We start from the raw sequence: 17,611 nt of genomic DNA, 5'->3' as shown, positions 1-17,611 counted from the left end.
GCCCAGACAGGGAGGTTCACGGCGGGGATGATTCACCAGAGGGGCCTCGGATGACAAAGAGCGTTATAAACAGGCAACGTTTCCGGCAGGATTTGATTTTTCAATATTAGATTTTATTACAGCAAGGAATCACTATCAATGGACAGCGCCTCGGGGTGCCCCGACCCAGCCCAGCCGGACCGTGCCCCCCACCCCTGCGCTGAGGAGCGCGATCTGCCCTGTACAAAGATGGCCGCTGGCGGGCGGCTGGGGAGCGGCACCTCCTCACTCCAAGATGGTCGCCCCGCCGCCATCCGTCTGACATTTTGCCCTTAGCTACCATGGCTACCAAGCGGCGGGCGACGTGCCCAAAACAAAGGTGACGGCCCCGCTTAGGGTGTTCCCTGCCCTTACCAAAAATGGCGGCGAGGAGCGGCAGCCGGCGGGGCGGGGCGGGGCGGAGCCTCCTCCGGGAGAGCCGGGCCCGGGGGCGGGGCGGGGGCGCGAACCGGAAGTGTCGCGGTGCCTCCTCCAGCTGGTTGTCATTTCGTGCGGCAGCTCGGTCCTGAGGAGACGGGGCTCGGCAGAGGCCGGGTGGGGAGGAGGAGGAGGGAGGCACCGGCTGCGGCACCGAGGCAGGAAGCGGCGGCCGCTGGGGGGGTGGGGGGAGGGGAAGGAGGCGAAAAAAAAAAGAAAAAAAAAAAAAAAAAAAAAAAAAAAAAAAAGAGGCAAAACAAGGCAGCGACAGCAGCGGAGGCTACGCGCGGAGCACCCGTCGTCGCGGTCGGGCTCGCCGGTTACCGAAGCGCCTCCCGACTCCCCGGAGCTGGTGTCGCGGCAGCCCTGCCCCCCCTCTCCTGTCTCTCTCGCCCCTGGAGCCTCTCCCCTCCTTCCACCTCCCGGCAGCAGCGTCGTCCGCGACGACCCTCCCGGTGTCCGTCCGGTTTACATGAGGGGGAAGGAAGCCCGGCTGGAGCCGAGAAGACGCGCAGCAGGGGAAGGACTGCTCCGAGGAGCCGCCGCCGCCGGACCCCGCGCCCCGGTTAGTCCGTCGGGCCCTCCCCTCCGCGGCGCCCAGCGGCCGAGACCCTGTCCCGTAATCTCCGGGCGATTTGGGAGAACCGGTTAAACACCTTCCATGGGGGAGAGAGGAGCCCGGCCCCCCGCCGCCTGCACCTTCCCCTCCCTGCCGGAGGCTGCTCCTCTCCTGAGGTAAAAAAAAAAAAAAAAAAAAAAAAATCTCCCTCCTGCCTTCCCCGACACCAGGACTATTCCGAGGGAGGGGGGGACACCGCGGGGGCACCGCACAGACAGCCGGGGCCTGGCGAGCCCAGCCTGCCCGCGTCACCCGCCCCTGCCCCGCTGGATGCCGGGTCCCTGAGGAGGACAAACACATCCACGCGTTATCCACCCGGCCCGTGGGCCAGAGGCTCGCTCGTCTGCAGGGAACCCCCAGGTCTCGGGAAGGAGGCGAGCCCCGCACCAGAAACCACCCTCCCAGCAGCCGTGAGAGCAAGAAAAATCTCCTTCCCCTTCCTCCTCCTGCACAACTCGCTGTCCCCTCCCTTCCCTTTTCCCCAACGCTGAATTTCCGAGATGAAAATCTGCCTCTTCGGACAGCCAGGACTCATGTGAAGGACACGCAATTGTTGGATCATAAATAAGAAGCGAGTCTGGCGAGCTCAGAAACCCAGCCCAAAAGGAGCAGCATCAAGATTCCACCCTTCTCCTGCACAACTCACTCCCCACCCTACACACATAGAATACTAATTTCCTGAGATAAGATCTTACCCCTTTAAACAACCACACGCGCACACACACACGGTGTATATTATTACTAAATATAATAGGTTAAACCCAGCAGCACGGGAAATAGCCTCTTCTGCAACTCATTCCCCCTTTTCACCCTTCTGAATGCTGAGATCCTGAGGTAAATTTTTCTCTTACCCACAGCAAAGACTTTTTTTCTGAACAGGACACAAATATATATTAGATTATAGAGATGTATTAAATTATTCCAGATTTAAATCTATTTTTTGCTGCCAAGGGGTCAGGGGACCAGGCGTCATTGTATATTTTTTTTTCTTCCCTCTTAACTCATTTATGGGTGAATCAAGGCTGCTGAGAAGGAAAAAACCAGAATAGTTAGAATATCTTTATCCTTATTTTCCAGAAGCTTTTTCTCTCATTACTGTGCATTTCCTTTAGAAAAAGGAAACCTCTTATTTTGTGAACCAAAGACTTATTTTTCCCTTCCTCCTGGCCAAAGGAAGGAAATGGACACAAATTGACACATTTGAATAGTCGAAGAGCTCCTATCTTTTACAAAAAAGAAACATCTTTATCCAAATCTGAAACAAATTGTGTGGAGGGAAAAACTGGAATATCTAGCTAAAACCAGGATACATACTGATCTTGCTTCAGAGCGGGACGGGGTTCAAACATCAACTTGTTCTTACAGGGAGGATTCAAACCCTAAATATAATAAATGGGGGATTACGGGTTTGGAGTGTTAGTGCAAAACAACACTGGAAATAAGTCAGCTTTTCCAGTCAGATTTCATCCACATCTGCAGCCTCCACACCATCATCAAAATGCAACCCCCAGCCCTGCTGCTTTTATAAATAATAACACAGCTGCCAATGGCAGTAGTGCTGGGTCAGCTTGGCTCTTTCCTGCTCCAGCTGCCCATAATATTCAGGATGAGATTCTGGGGTCAGAAAAAGCTAAAACTCAGCAACAGGAAAAGCAAGAGTCCCTAGAAAAACAGCAGCTTTCTCCTGGTCAGAATCAGGAAGCAGGCATGCTCTCTGAACCTGAGAAAGCTAAAACTGAAGAAAATCAGGGCGATAATTCTTCAGAGAACGGCAATGGGAAGGAGAAAATAAGAATAGAATCTCCAGTGTTAACAGGATTTGATTATCAGGAGGCTTCGGGGCTAGGTACTTCAACACAGCCCTTGACATCCACTGCATCTTCCCTGACTGGTTTTAGTAACTGGTCTGCAGCTATAGCTCCTTCTTCTTCTACAATAATAAATGAAGATGCAAGTTTTTTTCACCAGGGAGGGGTCCCTACTGCCTCAGCTAATAATGGTGCTCTGCTGTTTCAGAATTTTCCACATCATGTCAGCCCTGGCTTTGGTGGTAGCTTTTCCCCCCAAATCGGACCCCTCTCTCAACACCACCCTCATCACCCCCATTTTCAGCATCATCACAATCAGCATCAGCAACAGAGGAGGTCTCCTGCAAGTCCTCATCCACCTCCATTCACACATAGAAATGCTGCTTTTAATCAATTGCCTCATTTGGCTAATAATCTTAACAAGCCACCTTCTCCATGGAGCAGCTACCAAAGCCCATCGCCTACACCATCTTCATGGAGCCCTGGTGGTGGTGGATATGGTGGGTGGGGTGGGTCCCAAGGTCGAGACCACCGCAGGGGACTGAACGGAGGGATAACACCCCTGAACTCCATCTCACCCTTAAAGAAGAATTTTGCAAGTAATCATATCCAGTTACAGAAATACGCTCGACCCAGCTCAGCCTTTGCTCCAAAATCGTGGATGGAAGACAGTTTGAATAGAGCTGACAACATTTTTCCTTTTCAGGTGAGTGTTTTCTGTTATACCCATAAGAAAAATAACACCTAAGTGCATGAAAATGGTTGGGGCTTTGAACAGTGCAATCTGAGTGTACGACTTCTCTGCTTGTAACTAAAAAACCCAGTATGGGAAACTTAAAATGTCACAATGTGCATTATGCTCTGCTCTGTGGATTATGTTGCTGGGTTTCTTTTTAATAGTGGTGGTCATATAAATATCTGTTGCCCACCAGCCGTCTGTATTAGGTAGTTCTCCTTCAGCATAATGCTCACATTCAGAAATAACTGAATAACAAATGCAGTTACAAGTAGCAAGTGTAACTACAAAAAGGACTAAGGAGAAAAGTGTTGTCTGATGAAGCATGCAAGTATTTGAGAATGTACCACATCCACAAAAAAGAATTAAGGGATTTTGTTTTGTAATATCATACGGGCTTACAGTACAACAGTATTTTTGTTGCATTATTTTGAAACTTCCTTTTTTTTTTTTTTTTTTTTTTTTTTTTTTTTTAGTGATAATCAACACAGTTTGCTTTCCTTGGTAATGGCAGCAAATTTTGATTACAGGCTACCAAAGCATCACCAAAACCAGATCTGGATGAGTTTCAGTCGGTGGTCTCTTGTATTTTAATACGGCCTTATCTTGGCAGGAGGCAGGTTGTCTGGCAGTTCAACCTCTCCTTCTAGGGTGACTTTTTATTAATTTGAAAATAACTGTAAGTCTGAACATAATTTGCAGTAAAAATTAAAACAGTAATACTCTTCATAGGACCACTAGTTAAATCTAGCTTTTATATGTGTCTGCCTTTTGTAAACTCCTTTAGAGTGAATCCAAAAATGTCAGAGTTCTTTTACATTTAGTGTGGTTTTTTTTTCAAGAGCTTTAAATGAGGGTAAAAGTAAAAATTTCAAAATGATTGCAGTATTTCTCGCCAAGCTGTAAAACTAGGGTGACCTACTTTAAAAGAATTTGAAAGATCTGTAGATAAAAGGCATGCAATATGTCTCATGTTATAAGCCACCCAAAAGGAATATAAATATATTTAATAATAACTTTGTGGATTCAGATGTAGGAACAGTTCTGTTCTTTGTAAACTGTTCAGTTTCTGTCTGGTTTCAGGGCCTGCCTATGCAGCCTTCTGACAGCAGAGCAGCTGCTGGCAGTAAGTTCCCATTAGAGACCTTTTTTTTATGCTGCAGAGCTACTAGCTGGTTCAATATCAGGTAGATCCTTTAGAAAGCATAGTAATAATTGATTTTAATGTCAGGATTTGTAATTAATATAATGAACCTGTGTCCAACATACCAAATTTATACACTAAAACCATTAGAAAAAGGGACACAGCTGGAGTAGGTCTTTTTTCAGGCTCACTGCAGCAAGACTTGGCTCACAGTTTAATTCATTCTATGCCCTGACACATGGCTGATGTTCAGAGTGACAGAATGAGATCAAGTGCATCCTTGCTGCTGTGTATAAGGCCCAAATATACACACAGTGATAGAAATGTGTTTGGTTTGACATCAAGGAATTTGGCAAAGTCAACCTTGACTTCTGGGTTATGTTCCAAACATAAAATATCAGGCACACTTATTTTGATCATGGTGAAGAAATAATTTTTGTGTAGCATGTTGGTATCTGTTTACATAAACACTAAGATGAAGCTGTACATGTCAAGACCAAGTCTGACACTTCTTCATGCCAAGAAAAGAAAGTGTTGGAGTGAAGTGCTTTCCAGTCTGTTACTATCTCTTCTGTGAAGAAAAGGGCAGGGCAGCAAAACAGGACATCAGCACTGCAGACCTAGAAAGATGCTGATTAATTTTGAAGCCATTTTGGACAACTGTTTTATATAACTTTTTTTTCTGTATAAAATCTTTAGCTTCCTTGGTTACTTAGTCATTTGTGTGTTGAAAGCATACTGAATTTTTGAATCACTGGACACAAATGGTGTAAAATTTGACCTTTGTCTTTTTATTTTTTCTTGATCGTGCCGATTGTGTGCCTGACTCAAAGCAGAAATAAAGAGTTTTTCTTATTGTATATTTTTGTTCATGCATATGTATGTATAAAGTATCCTTGATGATGCAATCATGTACTGGACAAGGCTATTCTGTTACTGGAATCGTCTTAGATTCCTGTTTAGGAAATAACTGAAAGCTGTCTTTGCTGCAGCAACATAATGGAGTAATCTGATACAACTATCCCTTTCATTTAATATTTATGTTTTGCAGCTTAAATCATTAACAAGTACTGCTGCAATCTAGTGAAAATTAGTTTCTTTAGAAGGCAAGATGCAAATTGGCAATTGCAAATATTTGGGGATCACTTTCTTTTTTCTTAAATGTGTTTGAAACAAACACAAGTCTGTATTTTGATGGAAATCTCAGGGTAACCAAGTGTAAGTGCTTGTTTCCTCTTTAGAGAGGACAGCATTGCATAATGTCCCTACATGCCACTAATGTAAACTCTTGCTCACTTCAAGTATTTCTACCCATGGCCTTAAATGTTTGCAGGGAATGAAGTGGGCATTGCAAATGGTGCCCAATAAAAGGAAAATACTGCGGTGATCTGTTTGATAATCTTGCAGTTCAATGATTGGTATTTAGAGCTGCATGCAAAACATTATGTTTTCTGTTGTGTTTTCCATTTGGAATTCTGTCTCACAGCATTTCAGAAGTAGCATGTCTGTAGGAATCTCCTGTTGCAGAGATGGAACTGGAAGCAAGGTCAAAGAAGACAGTTACCAGATCTGTTAATGACATTAAGTTTTGGTATTGTGCTTCAGCCACTGGGCAGGCTTCCCCTTCAAAGATATTTTGAAAAGAGAAAAGCCATTGTTCTTTGTGTGTTCATTTGAAAAGGAAATGATCTCCAAATGAAAAAATGGTTCCTGAATTAAAAAAAGAAAAGGTCTTTTGGATAAAACAGCCTTCCCTGAGAATTAATAAATGAAAATGTTTTTGCAGTGGTTATTGCATCTTACAAAAGCACCGATTTTTAAAAATAATTATTTCTACTTCTCTTCCTGCAGCACTGACAAACTAAGCGTTCAATAATTGCATTTTGCTGTAGCATTGCCCTCAAGATTGTTTTGGCTTTCCTTTTGCTGTGTACTTGCACTTCCTCCTGAGAGTGGAACATCCTGCCTGTTATGCAATGCATAAATCTTGCTTTGATAGGCATTTCCAGGTTTCCAGATCTCATCTTCAAATGTGTGACAATGTTGTTGTTTTTTTTAAATTGGTCTTTGAATGCACAAGCAAGTTAAGCAATAGTGTTCAGCTTTCTGTAAAAAAGCTTAAAAATAATTTCTGTTTCTTCCTGGAATCAGCCTTGAAAATAACTGCCCATTTCAAAGAATTCTGTACATGAGAGCAATTCATTATATCCACTTGCTCAAAATGTTTTTTCCTTTCTTTTACAGTGGCTAGTTTCCAGGTATATAACCCCTTCCAAATCCATTGAGGGTCTGTGCCAGAGACTCTCTCTTCCCACAGGCAGATATGGAATGTTTGAGAAAACACATACGTGATTGTAGAATGTGTTTTAATTCTGAATTATACGTCGTGATTTGTTTGCACATAGAAGTGGTTTGATTTATAAAGTGCATTAAACAAATCCACAGGAAACTGGAATTAAAAAAAATTACGTCTTGAAAGGATTTTCTCATCTTTCCTCTTGAAGGAATTTTACAAATAAATTTCTTTACCATGCTTCTTTATTTTAGTATTTGTTCTTTGTTTCTGGAGGAGCCTTTTCATAAACTATGATGGCTGATTGCATAAAATGAGGCTACTTGTTTTGCAGAATTTTATTTTTTATTCTAGCAACAGCAATTATTTCAAGAAACCTCAAGCTATCTTTTAAAGATAGAATAAATATTGGATTGGATTTTTTTGATGGTTGGCTTTTAAATTGGATTTTTAAATGTCTGTTCACCCATTTTTCTATAACTGTATCACCTGTGTAGTAATTAGTGTTTTGTATGCTGCTCCCCACAGCTACTGATCTGTGGAATTAGAAGCTCTCTAATGTGGTATGAGATGCACAAGTTAAGTACTGGGGAAGTTAACACTGTTCTTGTTTTCTAAACTTACTACTGACGTTAATACTTTGGCTTTGGCCCTCCTGTGTCTTTTTGACCTCAGGGTTTCTTTTTAAAGAAAGCTTTTGTTAGAAGCTATTTGAATTATGTTTGTATTTTCCTAAGATTAAAAGGAGTACTCTTATTAAGCATTTTGCTTTGAAAATTGCATACTTAGCAGTCCTGCAAAAAGATTGAGAACACAACAAGGTATTCTGGAAAATAATGTCTAGAAGATACATGAAAAGCTTAAACATATGGCTAAAATAGAATCAGACATGTTACTGGAAATTTGTATAAAGGTCTGTAATTTCTAACACCTAAAAAAAGTTCAATTTTGACTGAAGAAGAAGAGCTCCCTCCCCAGAAAACTCCCATGTTATGCATCACTTTTCCAACTTTTTCTTATTGTTCCCTGGTGAAGCTATAAAAGATGATCAGGGCAGCACACAGCAACATCCTTTCAGGAAAAACCTGTTTATTCAAAGCTTTTAATTCACTGGATACTGGACAGAGAGCTGGAATAAAGCATTTGCAGGATGGTGGGAAGAAGCAGCTTACCCAGAAGCATAATCAAGTCCAAATTTGCTTTGCAGTTAAAAGAAGTGGAACATGTATTTAGTTCCTGCATGTTACTTCTCCCTACACATTTTGCCTGAGACACAAAGCTTTTTAATTGTGGGAAATATGTACAAGATTTCAGAAAGTTTCAGGCTTCCTGTGCTATAACGAGGGTAGCAAATGTAGTAGTCAGTTTTCTAAGTTTCCCAAGTATTCTGGATTGACAAAAATTTAAACATATAAAATAAGCCCCAGTTTTACAACTACATCTACTCCATAAATACTGATCTATCACTTTCAATAAATTGCTCAATGCAATGGCACACTTTGCATTAGTATTGATACCTCTGTCTTCAGAGGAATCATATTTTATAAGATCAGGCACAGCTGCCAGTGAGTGCTCCTACCTTGCCTTACTTTTTGTACAGTTTGGGATTTTAGTATCATGAGGCCCCTTGTGAGAAGCACAGAATAAAACTCTCAGGTTCTGAAATCTGAATTGGTCAGGTCATGATAGTGCCATTGGTGCAGATTAAATGTAATGAATCTGTCCTTCAGTAGTTAAATTGCATGTACTTTTTTTCTGATTAAGAGAATTCAGGTATGAGAGTTTTTTAATGCAAAGTATGTTCTTCCTGGGCATGAAAAATTAATGTTTAATGTCTTTTGCATGGGAGGATCTCCCAGTATGTGCCATACATGCTTAGTATCAGGTGCCTTTCTTTTTTGGAATAAAATGTCTTTAGACTTTGAAAAATAAATAGGAATTAGAATTTGGTGATTTCCTATTTACAAATGGCTCTAATTTTACAAGACCTCTAACCAAAACAATCTATGGGGAAAGCAGTGCAGTCACAGAGGTGAAGGGGTTTGCTGGTACTGTGTGAATCCAGTGACATAGTTGTGATGTGAAGCTCTGAGTTCCTCTCTCTATGCTTGAACAATAAGATTGAATTTTAGGAGCAATATAAATACTTATTACTGATTTCCAGACAGCAGGATAGTCAGAATGATTTTATTTTTCTGTAGACAGTGCTGGTCAGTATGTAGTTCAAAACTGTTGTGTTTGTAGAATATTTACAGTCTGTACAGCTCTCACTTAACCAGATCTGCTGGCTGCCACCTCTTGTGTATTGGTATGAAAACAATACTGCTTATTCAAAATCGTATTTCATTAATGCCTTTTAAAATGTTGGCTGACATTTTAGGCATAGTCATATATTAAGACTGTAGGTTGATTTTCTTTCTTTCTGGTTAGGTTTTTTCTTTTTTTATTGTCACCTTGTGGTCAACCTGATGTTTTGTGTGTGCCCTTTGAGCCCTCTGATAAAGCAACATTTAGATGCCCTAAACAGATTTGTGTAGAGCCAAGTTCTTGTGATCAGCCTGGGTTAATAATATCAGGCTAGTTAACTTATTTTGTTACTGAAGTGAACATATGCTGCATTATTCCAGGGTCATTACCCCTATATATTTTCTTTATAAATAAATTACAAAGTATACAGTAAGCAATCCAGATCCATGGAAAGCACTGTAACTTTGTGAACTGATCCATTAAAACACCATGATAGATTTTTAATAGATCTCTATACATTCAGTCTCTTGAAGAAAACATCTATTTCCCTAAGTGTGGTGTGGTTTATTTGCCTTATATCTCATAACTAACATTTATCTGGGAACAGCTCACACTTTCTTACCAGCTGTTGATCAATATCTTGATTGTTCCAGCTTTTTTGATGTAATGCAATTAAGTGTATAGTAACACATTTTTGTAGCAATATGGCCACTGCCACTAACCTGTTGTCAGTCTTTTTTTTTTATTGTTAAGTATGTAATACTTATATATTTAGATATAATTGTTTCTGAGAAAACGTGCTAGCCATCTTGGAAGTTAACAGGGGCAAAATTTTTGCTGTTTTCAAAGTCTCAGAATAACCAGCTTTTAAATTATATAAAAATTAGTAAAAACTGTGAATGGTGACTTTTGCTATTAGTGTGAGCCCTTTGAGTATCAGGACAAGTAGTGAAATAAATTAATGGAGTAATAATAGGACTGTGCAAACCTCTGAACCAGCTGAGCATGGTCTTTGTATAGGACAGACATGACATCTTTTCATTGGATAGATGTGTACAGGCTTACTTATATATCAAGATATTAAATTACCATGAATTTCCAGAGAGGTGGACTGCTGCATTAATTTTAAGAATATATCCACATTGAAATTAACAGCAGTAGTGGCCCAACATGGTTTTCCATCTTTTAATTAAAATGCAGAGACTTGGGGGAGCAAAATGTTCCAAACAACCCGGGAACAGAACTACTCTTCCCCAGGGCATTGAGGATGGAGCAGTTCAGCACATTCAATTGGCAATTAGGTATGCTGTAAGCACAGAGGTCTTTTGTTGGAAAGGCAAATTTTGAAGCCAAAATTGGCAAAAAAAAATGGTAACATATCAGCATTGGGAGAGTGCAGTAGCCTATGGCAGTCTTCTCTATTGCTAGGACAACTTACTGGAACCAATGTAGAGTGTGGGGATGTGTGGGCCATATTTTAGCCAGTCCTTCTTTTTATGTGATTTCTGATAGGTGCAGGTGGAATATGATCTTTTCTCTCAGTGCATAGGGTCATGTTTTAAATGTTTGCAGTATGATTAGAAGCTTATGGACCTTATCCAATGCAGTGACAGCCAGCTGATTCACTCAGAAGGGGAAAACTAAACTCCTCACCAAAAAACCCTCCTTCTGTTGGTGTCCCTGTCAGTTAACCAGTTCAATTCCACTGTTTTTTCTCAAGTATTTAAACTCTGTTTTCAATATTAAAAACTTACCATCTCAACAAAATCCTCTCTTTGGTACTATAGCTCAACCCAACATAACACTGGCGTTTTAGAGACAAAGAACCATTTTTGGGCCCAAGTATTCCAGCAAATACACAGCACAAAAAACAAGTAATTGCTCAGCTTTGGTTTCTCTCTTTGTGTCTCTCTGGCAACTGAACTGTTAAGTGCCATAAATTCAACAAAGATGTAGAACTTCTCAGGATCTGCATTTGTAAAATAAGAATTGTGTAGCTGTTCATGGGTTGGACTTAAGGTTAATACCACACAGAGAAACACGATATGCTATGAAAGCCAGAATGGAAGAAGGAATAGCTACTGAGAGCTGTCAAGTTTTCAGAAAATGCTCCCAACTGCGTTTTAGGCTATTTTTGTCACATTGTGAGGACTGCTACAAATGCAGAGATTGTCTTCTAGCATCCAGCCCTGAGTTACACAGCTGTTAGATAGTGATGGGTGCCAGGATGTGCAGACCCAAAAACTTTTACTCAATCCTGCTAATGTATTTTGGTGTAACTAGAATTTCAAATAATAACTAGTAATGAGTGGATCAAAACAATAACCTAAATATTGCTGTGAAAGAAGAAACCTGGAGGAAACGTGAAAGTAAAAGCCACAAAATCAAGGAATCTAAATGCTTCTGATAGTTTCAGTAAGAAGCCTCAGTTCTCTTGTAATATAAATGACCAAGGAAATAAAGACTGTGTAGAAAGAGAGCAACAGTATGCTTTTTATGCAAAATTTAATTTTGGGCTCAACTAATAAAGCAAATGGTTCCAAACTCTGGAAATTCCAAAATCTTTCTAATGCTATATGAAAGGCAGCACATCTGGGTAGAAATACTTTATCTGTTCTGTGTTGGTAATAAACTGCTCTGAAGAGAGGAAGAATATCAGAAAATTTCATCAAGAAGTGGTATTTTTTAGTGGTCAGAATGTAACTTACAAAGTTTGAAAAGAATCAGGACTGTATGAGCTAGTGGATTCCTGTACTTAAAATAGATAAGGTGTTTAAAGTCCAAAATGATTGATCATTGTCTGATTTAAAGAATGCCTCTTGCAACATTGCAGTCAGCACTGCAGTGTCATTTCACCACTGGAAGTAAAAGACAACTTGAAGCATCAGTTTTTGTGCAATACCATTTTTTATGTCACCACTGGTTTTAAAAGTGATTGAAGCTGGATCTGTGTGCTTTGGATAAATTTCAGCTTCAGAGATAGAGTTAGAAACAACAGAAAAAAAAGCACTGCTGTAAATAATGGTAATTGTAATGAAAGAGTTTAAAGCAAATGTCTCTTGGATTGCTCACATTTTGCTCCTTATTTGAACCAGATACTTTCCATGCTTGATCTAATTTCAGAGGTAAAGCTCTTAGAACACAAAGGAAATAAAATATTTGGAACTGATGTTAGAGTTCTTCTTGGATGCAGAAGAATTAAATCCAAGGTGGATTAATATAATTGTATCAAATTATATCCAGGTGCTGATACAGATGTCCAAATATGTAAATACATAGGTAACACGAATAGGGGAATGATTTTGGAAATGAGTGTGATTTTTTGGCCTCCATTAGTGCCATGTAATGATACTGTAAAGGTTTAAATGTTTAGATATAATTTCTAAATTTGCTAATTAAAATAATGCAATGCTAGGATATTTTATGTTGTCTTATGCCATTAGTATCAGATTTGTAAGATGTGGAATTTATTGTTTTATTTTGAAAGTCTGAACCATACATGTGTTAAATGATGGCTTTCATTAATATGAATGACAAATAATTGCATTAAGTATATTACAAATGGCTTGAGATAATGAAACAATAAGGTACAAAAGACATCTTGCCTCCCATTTGTTACGTCCTCTTTTCATTCTAGGAATGCTTAGAATACCAGACTTGTAAATTTAGGAAATTAAAAATCAGATTTAGGTTTTTGCCTAGTGAATCAGACTATTTGGAATACTGCTGCTTGTATGCAATACTTCTTAATTATGCAGAATTTGAACTGACTCTGCAAAATTAGTTTATTTAAGTTGTTGGTGTAGTAGTTCAGGTGAAGGAACTAATATGTGGTTCTGTAATTCAGATTTTCTTAAATTTGGGCTGCAATACCTAATGTATGATTTCTCCTCACAGTTTTGTCTCAGGATACAATCTTCACTTCCTACCTGTGAAATTATTTTGAGCAAAGTTTAACTGTATGGCAAGAAATACAAACTAGGTATTGAATTGGGTGTTCCTAAATGATTGGTTATAATAAATATAGATCAGATTAGTATTGAAGAATTTTTAATACTCCTATATCAGACTGACTTTTAGTAGTGTATGTGTTTTTGCTTAATTATAGGAATAAAGAACAAGGCTGTAGTTTTTGTGATGGTCATTTTTTTTTCAGATGGTCTTGTTTATCACCATATGTTGCTTAAACAGGCTTTATTTTTATTTGTATACAGGATCGAACAAGGACTTTTGACATGCATTCACTGGAGAACTCACTAATTGACATAATGAGGGCTGAAAATGACTCACTGAAAGGTAAATTTAGACACTATTTCTTGCAGTAAATAATTGGGAAGACATGCTCACTTAGAGTAAGAAATTTCAGTTTTGTTTAGGAAAATAAAGTTATATTGTGCACCTAATGCCTGGCAGTCAGCTGGAATAGGCCTCTTTTTTATTCAGGTCTCTGTAGATGAAGCAATTGCAACACATGAGCTCTTGAGTTTGTTTTGTCTTTATGCAAAAACAATGCGAAACATAAACATAAGCTGATCTTTTGTCTAAGTTGACAGTGTTGTTTTTAGTAGATACAATGTGTGCAGCCTGCAAAATTGATCAGCTTTAGGAATCTTGTTGAACTGACTTGCAGTTGGGATTTAAACTTTGGAATTTTTTTCTTTTTAATTTTATTTTTTTTTTTTTTTTTTTTTTTTGAGTATATCATGGCTTGCTATATTAATGAAGCCTGACCTGTTTTAGCAATTATATTATTGCCAAGAAGGCCAATCTTTGATAAACTGGCAAAAGCTGGCATTGTTTTTTTTCACTACTGTCAGAAATGCAGCTTGCATTTGACATCCCCAGTACTGTGGGTGAGAAACACCAATACATACACCTTCATATTGAAATGACAAGGATATGTAGATAAAAGTAATGCAAAATGAAGTAAAAAAGCAAAGCACGTTCCTTCCTTATGTGGTGGGGGCCAGGCTTCTACTAGTGCAAAGTACTAATAACTTTCATTTGGTTTGTATGGGGTCTGGTGAGATCCTGTGCCCACAGTGCTGTGCACTGATCCGAGTGGGTGCAGCACCTGAGATGTGCCCTGAGACCTTCTGTCAGGCAGGCCCAGCCTAGGTTTTAGCAGCTGAAATCTAGTAAAATAACCCAAGGTGACATAGCTGTAGAACAAATAAAATTGCCATTTAAATCTAAATTTAACAGTGGTTAAAGGTACTCTAAGGTTCACGTGTATTTATATTATAACCTTGTTCAGTTACAAGGGTAGTACTGTACAATAATATGATTTGTAGCTTAAATGCTTTGAAAGGATTCTTTGCAATTGAAATTTTTTTTTTTGGTGCTTACCATGGAATAACTGTGTCAGCAAAAAAAATGTATGGTTTTGATGCATGTTAATTCCTGCTTGAGCTTGATTTTTAGTGCCTTCTGCAGAGTCATTTATGGTTTGCCTAAGGTTTTGTGTGCATTGTAGCATACTAATTGGAGCACAGTAATATCAATCTGATATTATTCTGGGAATTATTTCTCAAGTTCTTTCTAAATTGTTGTTTATTGAATAATAGTTATAAAACTATAAAAAGCCTCAAAATTGAGATGAGAAATTTAAGTGATCCTCTGTGAAATACTTTCTTGTGAAGTCTCATTTTTTAGGGATTTTTTTCTCAAAAATACTAGGTGTGCTTATAGTGAAATAGTCAGTACACTGAATTTGACTGCTGCTTATCCTGTGTGGCAGACTTAATGCAGTAACTTATTTGCTGTAATGTGCTTAGGAATGGATCTTTATTCAAACCAGCATCTACTGTGTTGTGCTAATGCTGCAGTGATCATCTGTAAGTAGGGCAGGATTTGTATGGAGAGGAAATACCTTTACTTAAACCAATTGATACTGATAAAAAAAAAACCAACCCTGTGACTTACTGGTACAAAACATAGAAGGGATGAAGAATTGCTCATGTGATCACAAGCTTTTTGTAGGTTTTTTTTTTTTTGTCTGTATCAGTTGGTGTATGGTTATGTCTTAACACAGATTCTGTTTCTCTCCTGTTTGCACTTTTCTTACCTCACCTGTATTTAAACAGATTGAAAGGAATTTTTCAAGACTTTGATCTAAAAAATCTAAAATATGCCAAATTATGGCTGTCAGTTTAAATCTTGCTTGCTATTTGAAACACCTGTAGTTAAATAAGCAGATCCATAAGAAGTTTTTTGTTTTGCATTTTAATTGGGTTATTCAGAGCACACAGTGCTTTAAAACTAATACAATAATACTCTCAGAAAGGAAAAGCTTCTGGGTTTGAGACTTTAAAAACAGCCTGAGCATGGCACTAATAAAACACTGTAGAGAGCAATCTCAGAATGGCATGGAAATAATTCAGATGAGTTAATAGGTCTCACTGCTATTTTTTGAGACTTTAATACTAACTCAACATGGGTTTAGTATATAATAGTAGCACCACCCCCTTTCATAGTGTAATTCACTTCAAGAGAAAAAGGTACCACGTTGAAATTTACCTTCAAAACAACTAAAAGAGAATGGATATCAGAAAAGGTATCAGACACACTTTGGAACCCACTATCTCTTGGATAGAATTTCTTTCTTTAAATGGTATGTTCAAAGCAGCAGGTTTTCAATCCTGTAATTAAATTATAAGTAGGAATTCTTCAAAATGTAACAAAACCCATTTGCAGTGTGTACATTTTGTCTGGGGTGATTAGCTGTGCCAGCCTTGGGTTTGTTCAGAACAGTAATAATAATGTTCTTGGGTTGTCTTGCTCTATGCTTCCTGCTTGAGGTTCAGAGGTAAATCTGAAGTATCATTGATTCAGTACTTTCAGTATTACCTTTTAGTGCTTTTGACTGGCATTTCTTTCCCCTTTCTTTTTAAGGTACATTTTTATCCCTGTACAAAACCTCTTCCTTTTCTGAGTAGCTGCCATTTCAGTATGTTATTTTTATCCATGCAAGTGAGTGTGCTGCGTGCTGTGTAGCCAATGACAGCCTGCAGGAGCCTTTCCCTGGAGACTAATTGCATCTTCTTCACAATGTATTTGGCCTTAGTGAGCAGAGCCTGGGATCCAGAAACTGATTTTTGAATCTGGGTCTTCCAGATGGCAACTTGAGCATTACTGTAATAGTAATAGATTGACTAAATATTTCCTTGTTAAGTGACAGTGAAATGTCTTTAAATACTTACTGCAGACTGGTTTATTACTGAAATATCCTGTGGTTCAGTTCAGGATATAAGGTTATTGCCTGGAAATTATGCAAGGTGAAATGGATTGAAGAAGCAGGGCAGTGTATCTGCTTCTGGCACTGAGAAAAACTCCTGTAAAATTTGGGTGTCTGCACGAATGCTGTGAGTGTGAAGTAGTCTCTAAAGGCTGAGCATCCTTATGCACAAAAAAGATTTTGGAAGCAACATAAGGTCAGAATATACATGCAGTCACTGCAATAGACATGCACTATACATGCACTATACATGCAATATACATGCAATCACTGTGAGAGTCAAATAGTAGCTCTAAATTTCAGTGGTTAGAAAGCCAAAATAATGAGAACCGGTGTCATTCAAGGTTTCTCTGAGCAAGTGGGTGCACCTAACTTATTTTTAAAGCAATCATCAGTCTCTTAATATTGATATGAAAAACTATTTCAGACGTGCAGAAAGTAGGTAAGTCTTGTAAAACCTTTTTTGATGAATGGTAACAAAATATTTTTCACAGCATTTTCTCAATGTCAAGAAACTGAACTAGTTTCTTTTCTAGCTGTAGTGATTAGAAACTAAACTAGTTTTTTTTTTCTTGCTGTATAGGGATTATGCAACGTGTTCATATTAATTGAGTAGAATGGGTCTCTATGATCCAGAAAATTAATGAGGATCTGGTGAAAATCAGTCCCATTTTTTGCCAAGGGCTAAATAACAAAGGCTAGGATTCTTTTTGAGAAAGTGGTCCTTTTTTATGTGCACAGGACAAAATCTGAACTATTTTAAAATGAACAACAATAGACTTTGAGATTTGTTTAATTTTAAAACCATCTTTGTTTTCATTGCCATGAGGAATGCTTGAGGCTCCTTCCTACTGTTGCTCTGATGGGAGAGCTGTGGTGAGACTTCTGAAAGTGTTGTTTGTGTGCCTTGTCTCAGAACAGTTTTATCGAAGGATTACTCATTTGCAACATTTTATTGTATGCAGCTTAAAATAAAATGCACAAAAATTTTTCCTCCTGCTGCACCTGGCTCCAGACAGCTTTTTTTTTTTTTTTTTTTTTTTTTCCCATGCTCATGGAAATGTGATCAGG

General features: G+C 38.9%; 1 protein-coding gene across 2 annotated transcripts in view; it reads left to right on the top strand.

The window, feature by feature from the left end:
• The first annotated feature begins 1,125 nt into the window (after nucleotides 1-1,125).
• Nucleotides 1,126-17,611, top strand: part of CPEB4 (cytoplasmic polyadenylation element binding protein 4) — a 40,916-nt gene continuing 24,430 nt past the window's right edge. The window contains exons 1-2 of one of the 2 annotated variants that reach the window (XM_071759051.1): nucleotides 1,126-3,589; nucleotides 13,518-13,599. In XM_071759051.1, coding sequence (XP_071615152.1) covers nucleotides 2,468-3,589; nucleotides 13,518-13,599 — 1,204 coding nt within the window. In that variant the 5' untranslated portion in view covers nucleotides 1,126-2,467. The remainder of the gene's footprint in view (nucleotides 3,590-13,517; nucleotides 13,600-17,611) is intronic. The other variant, XM_071759050.1, reaches the window with a different exon arrangement.

The sequence above is a fragment of the Heliangelus exortis genome, chromosome 15 (assembly GCF_036169615.1).
Source record: "Heliangelus exortis chromosome 15, bHelExo1.hap1, whole genome shotgun sequence".
In the NCBI taxonomy this organism is placed as follows: Eukaryota; Metazoa; Chordata; class Aves; order Apodiformes; family Trochilidae; genus Heliangelus; species Heliangelus exortis.
This window is presented reverse-complemented; position numbering and strand designations above follow the sequence as displayed.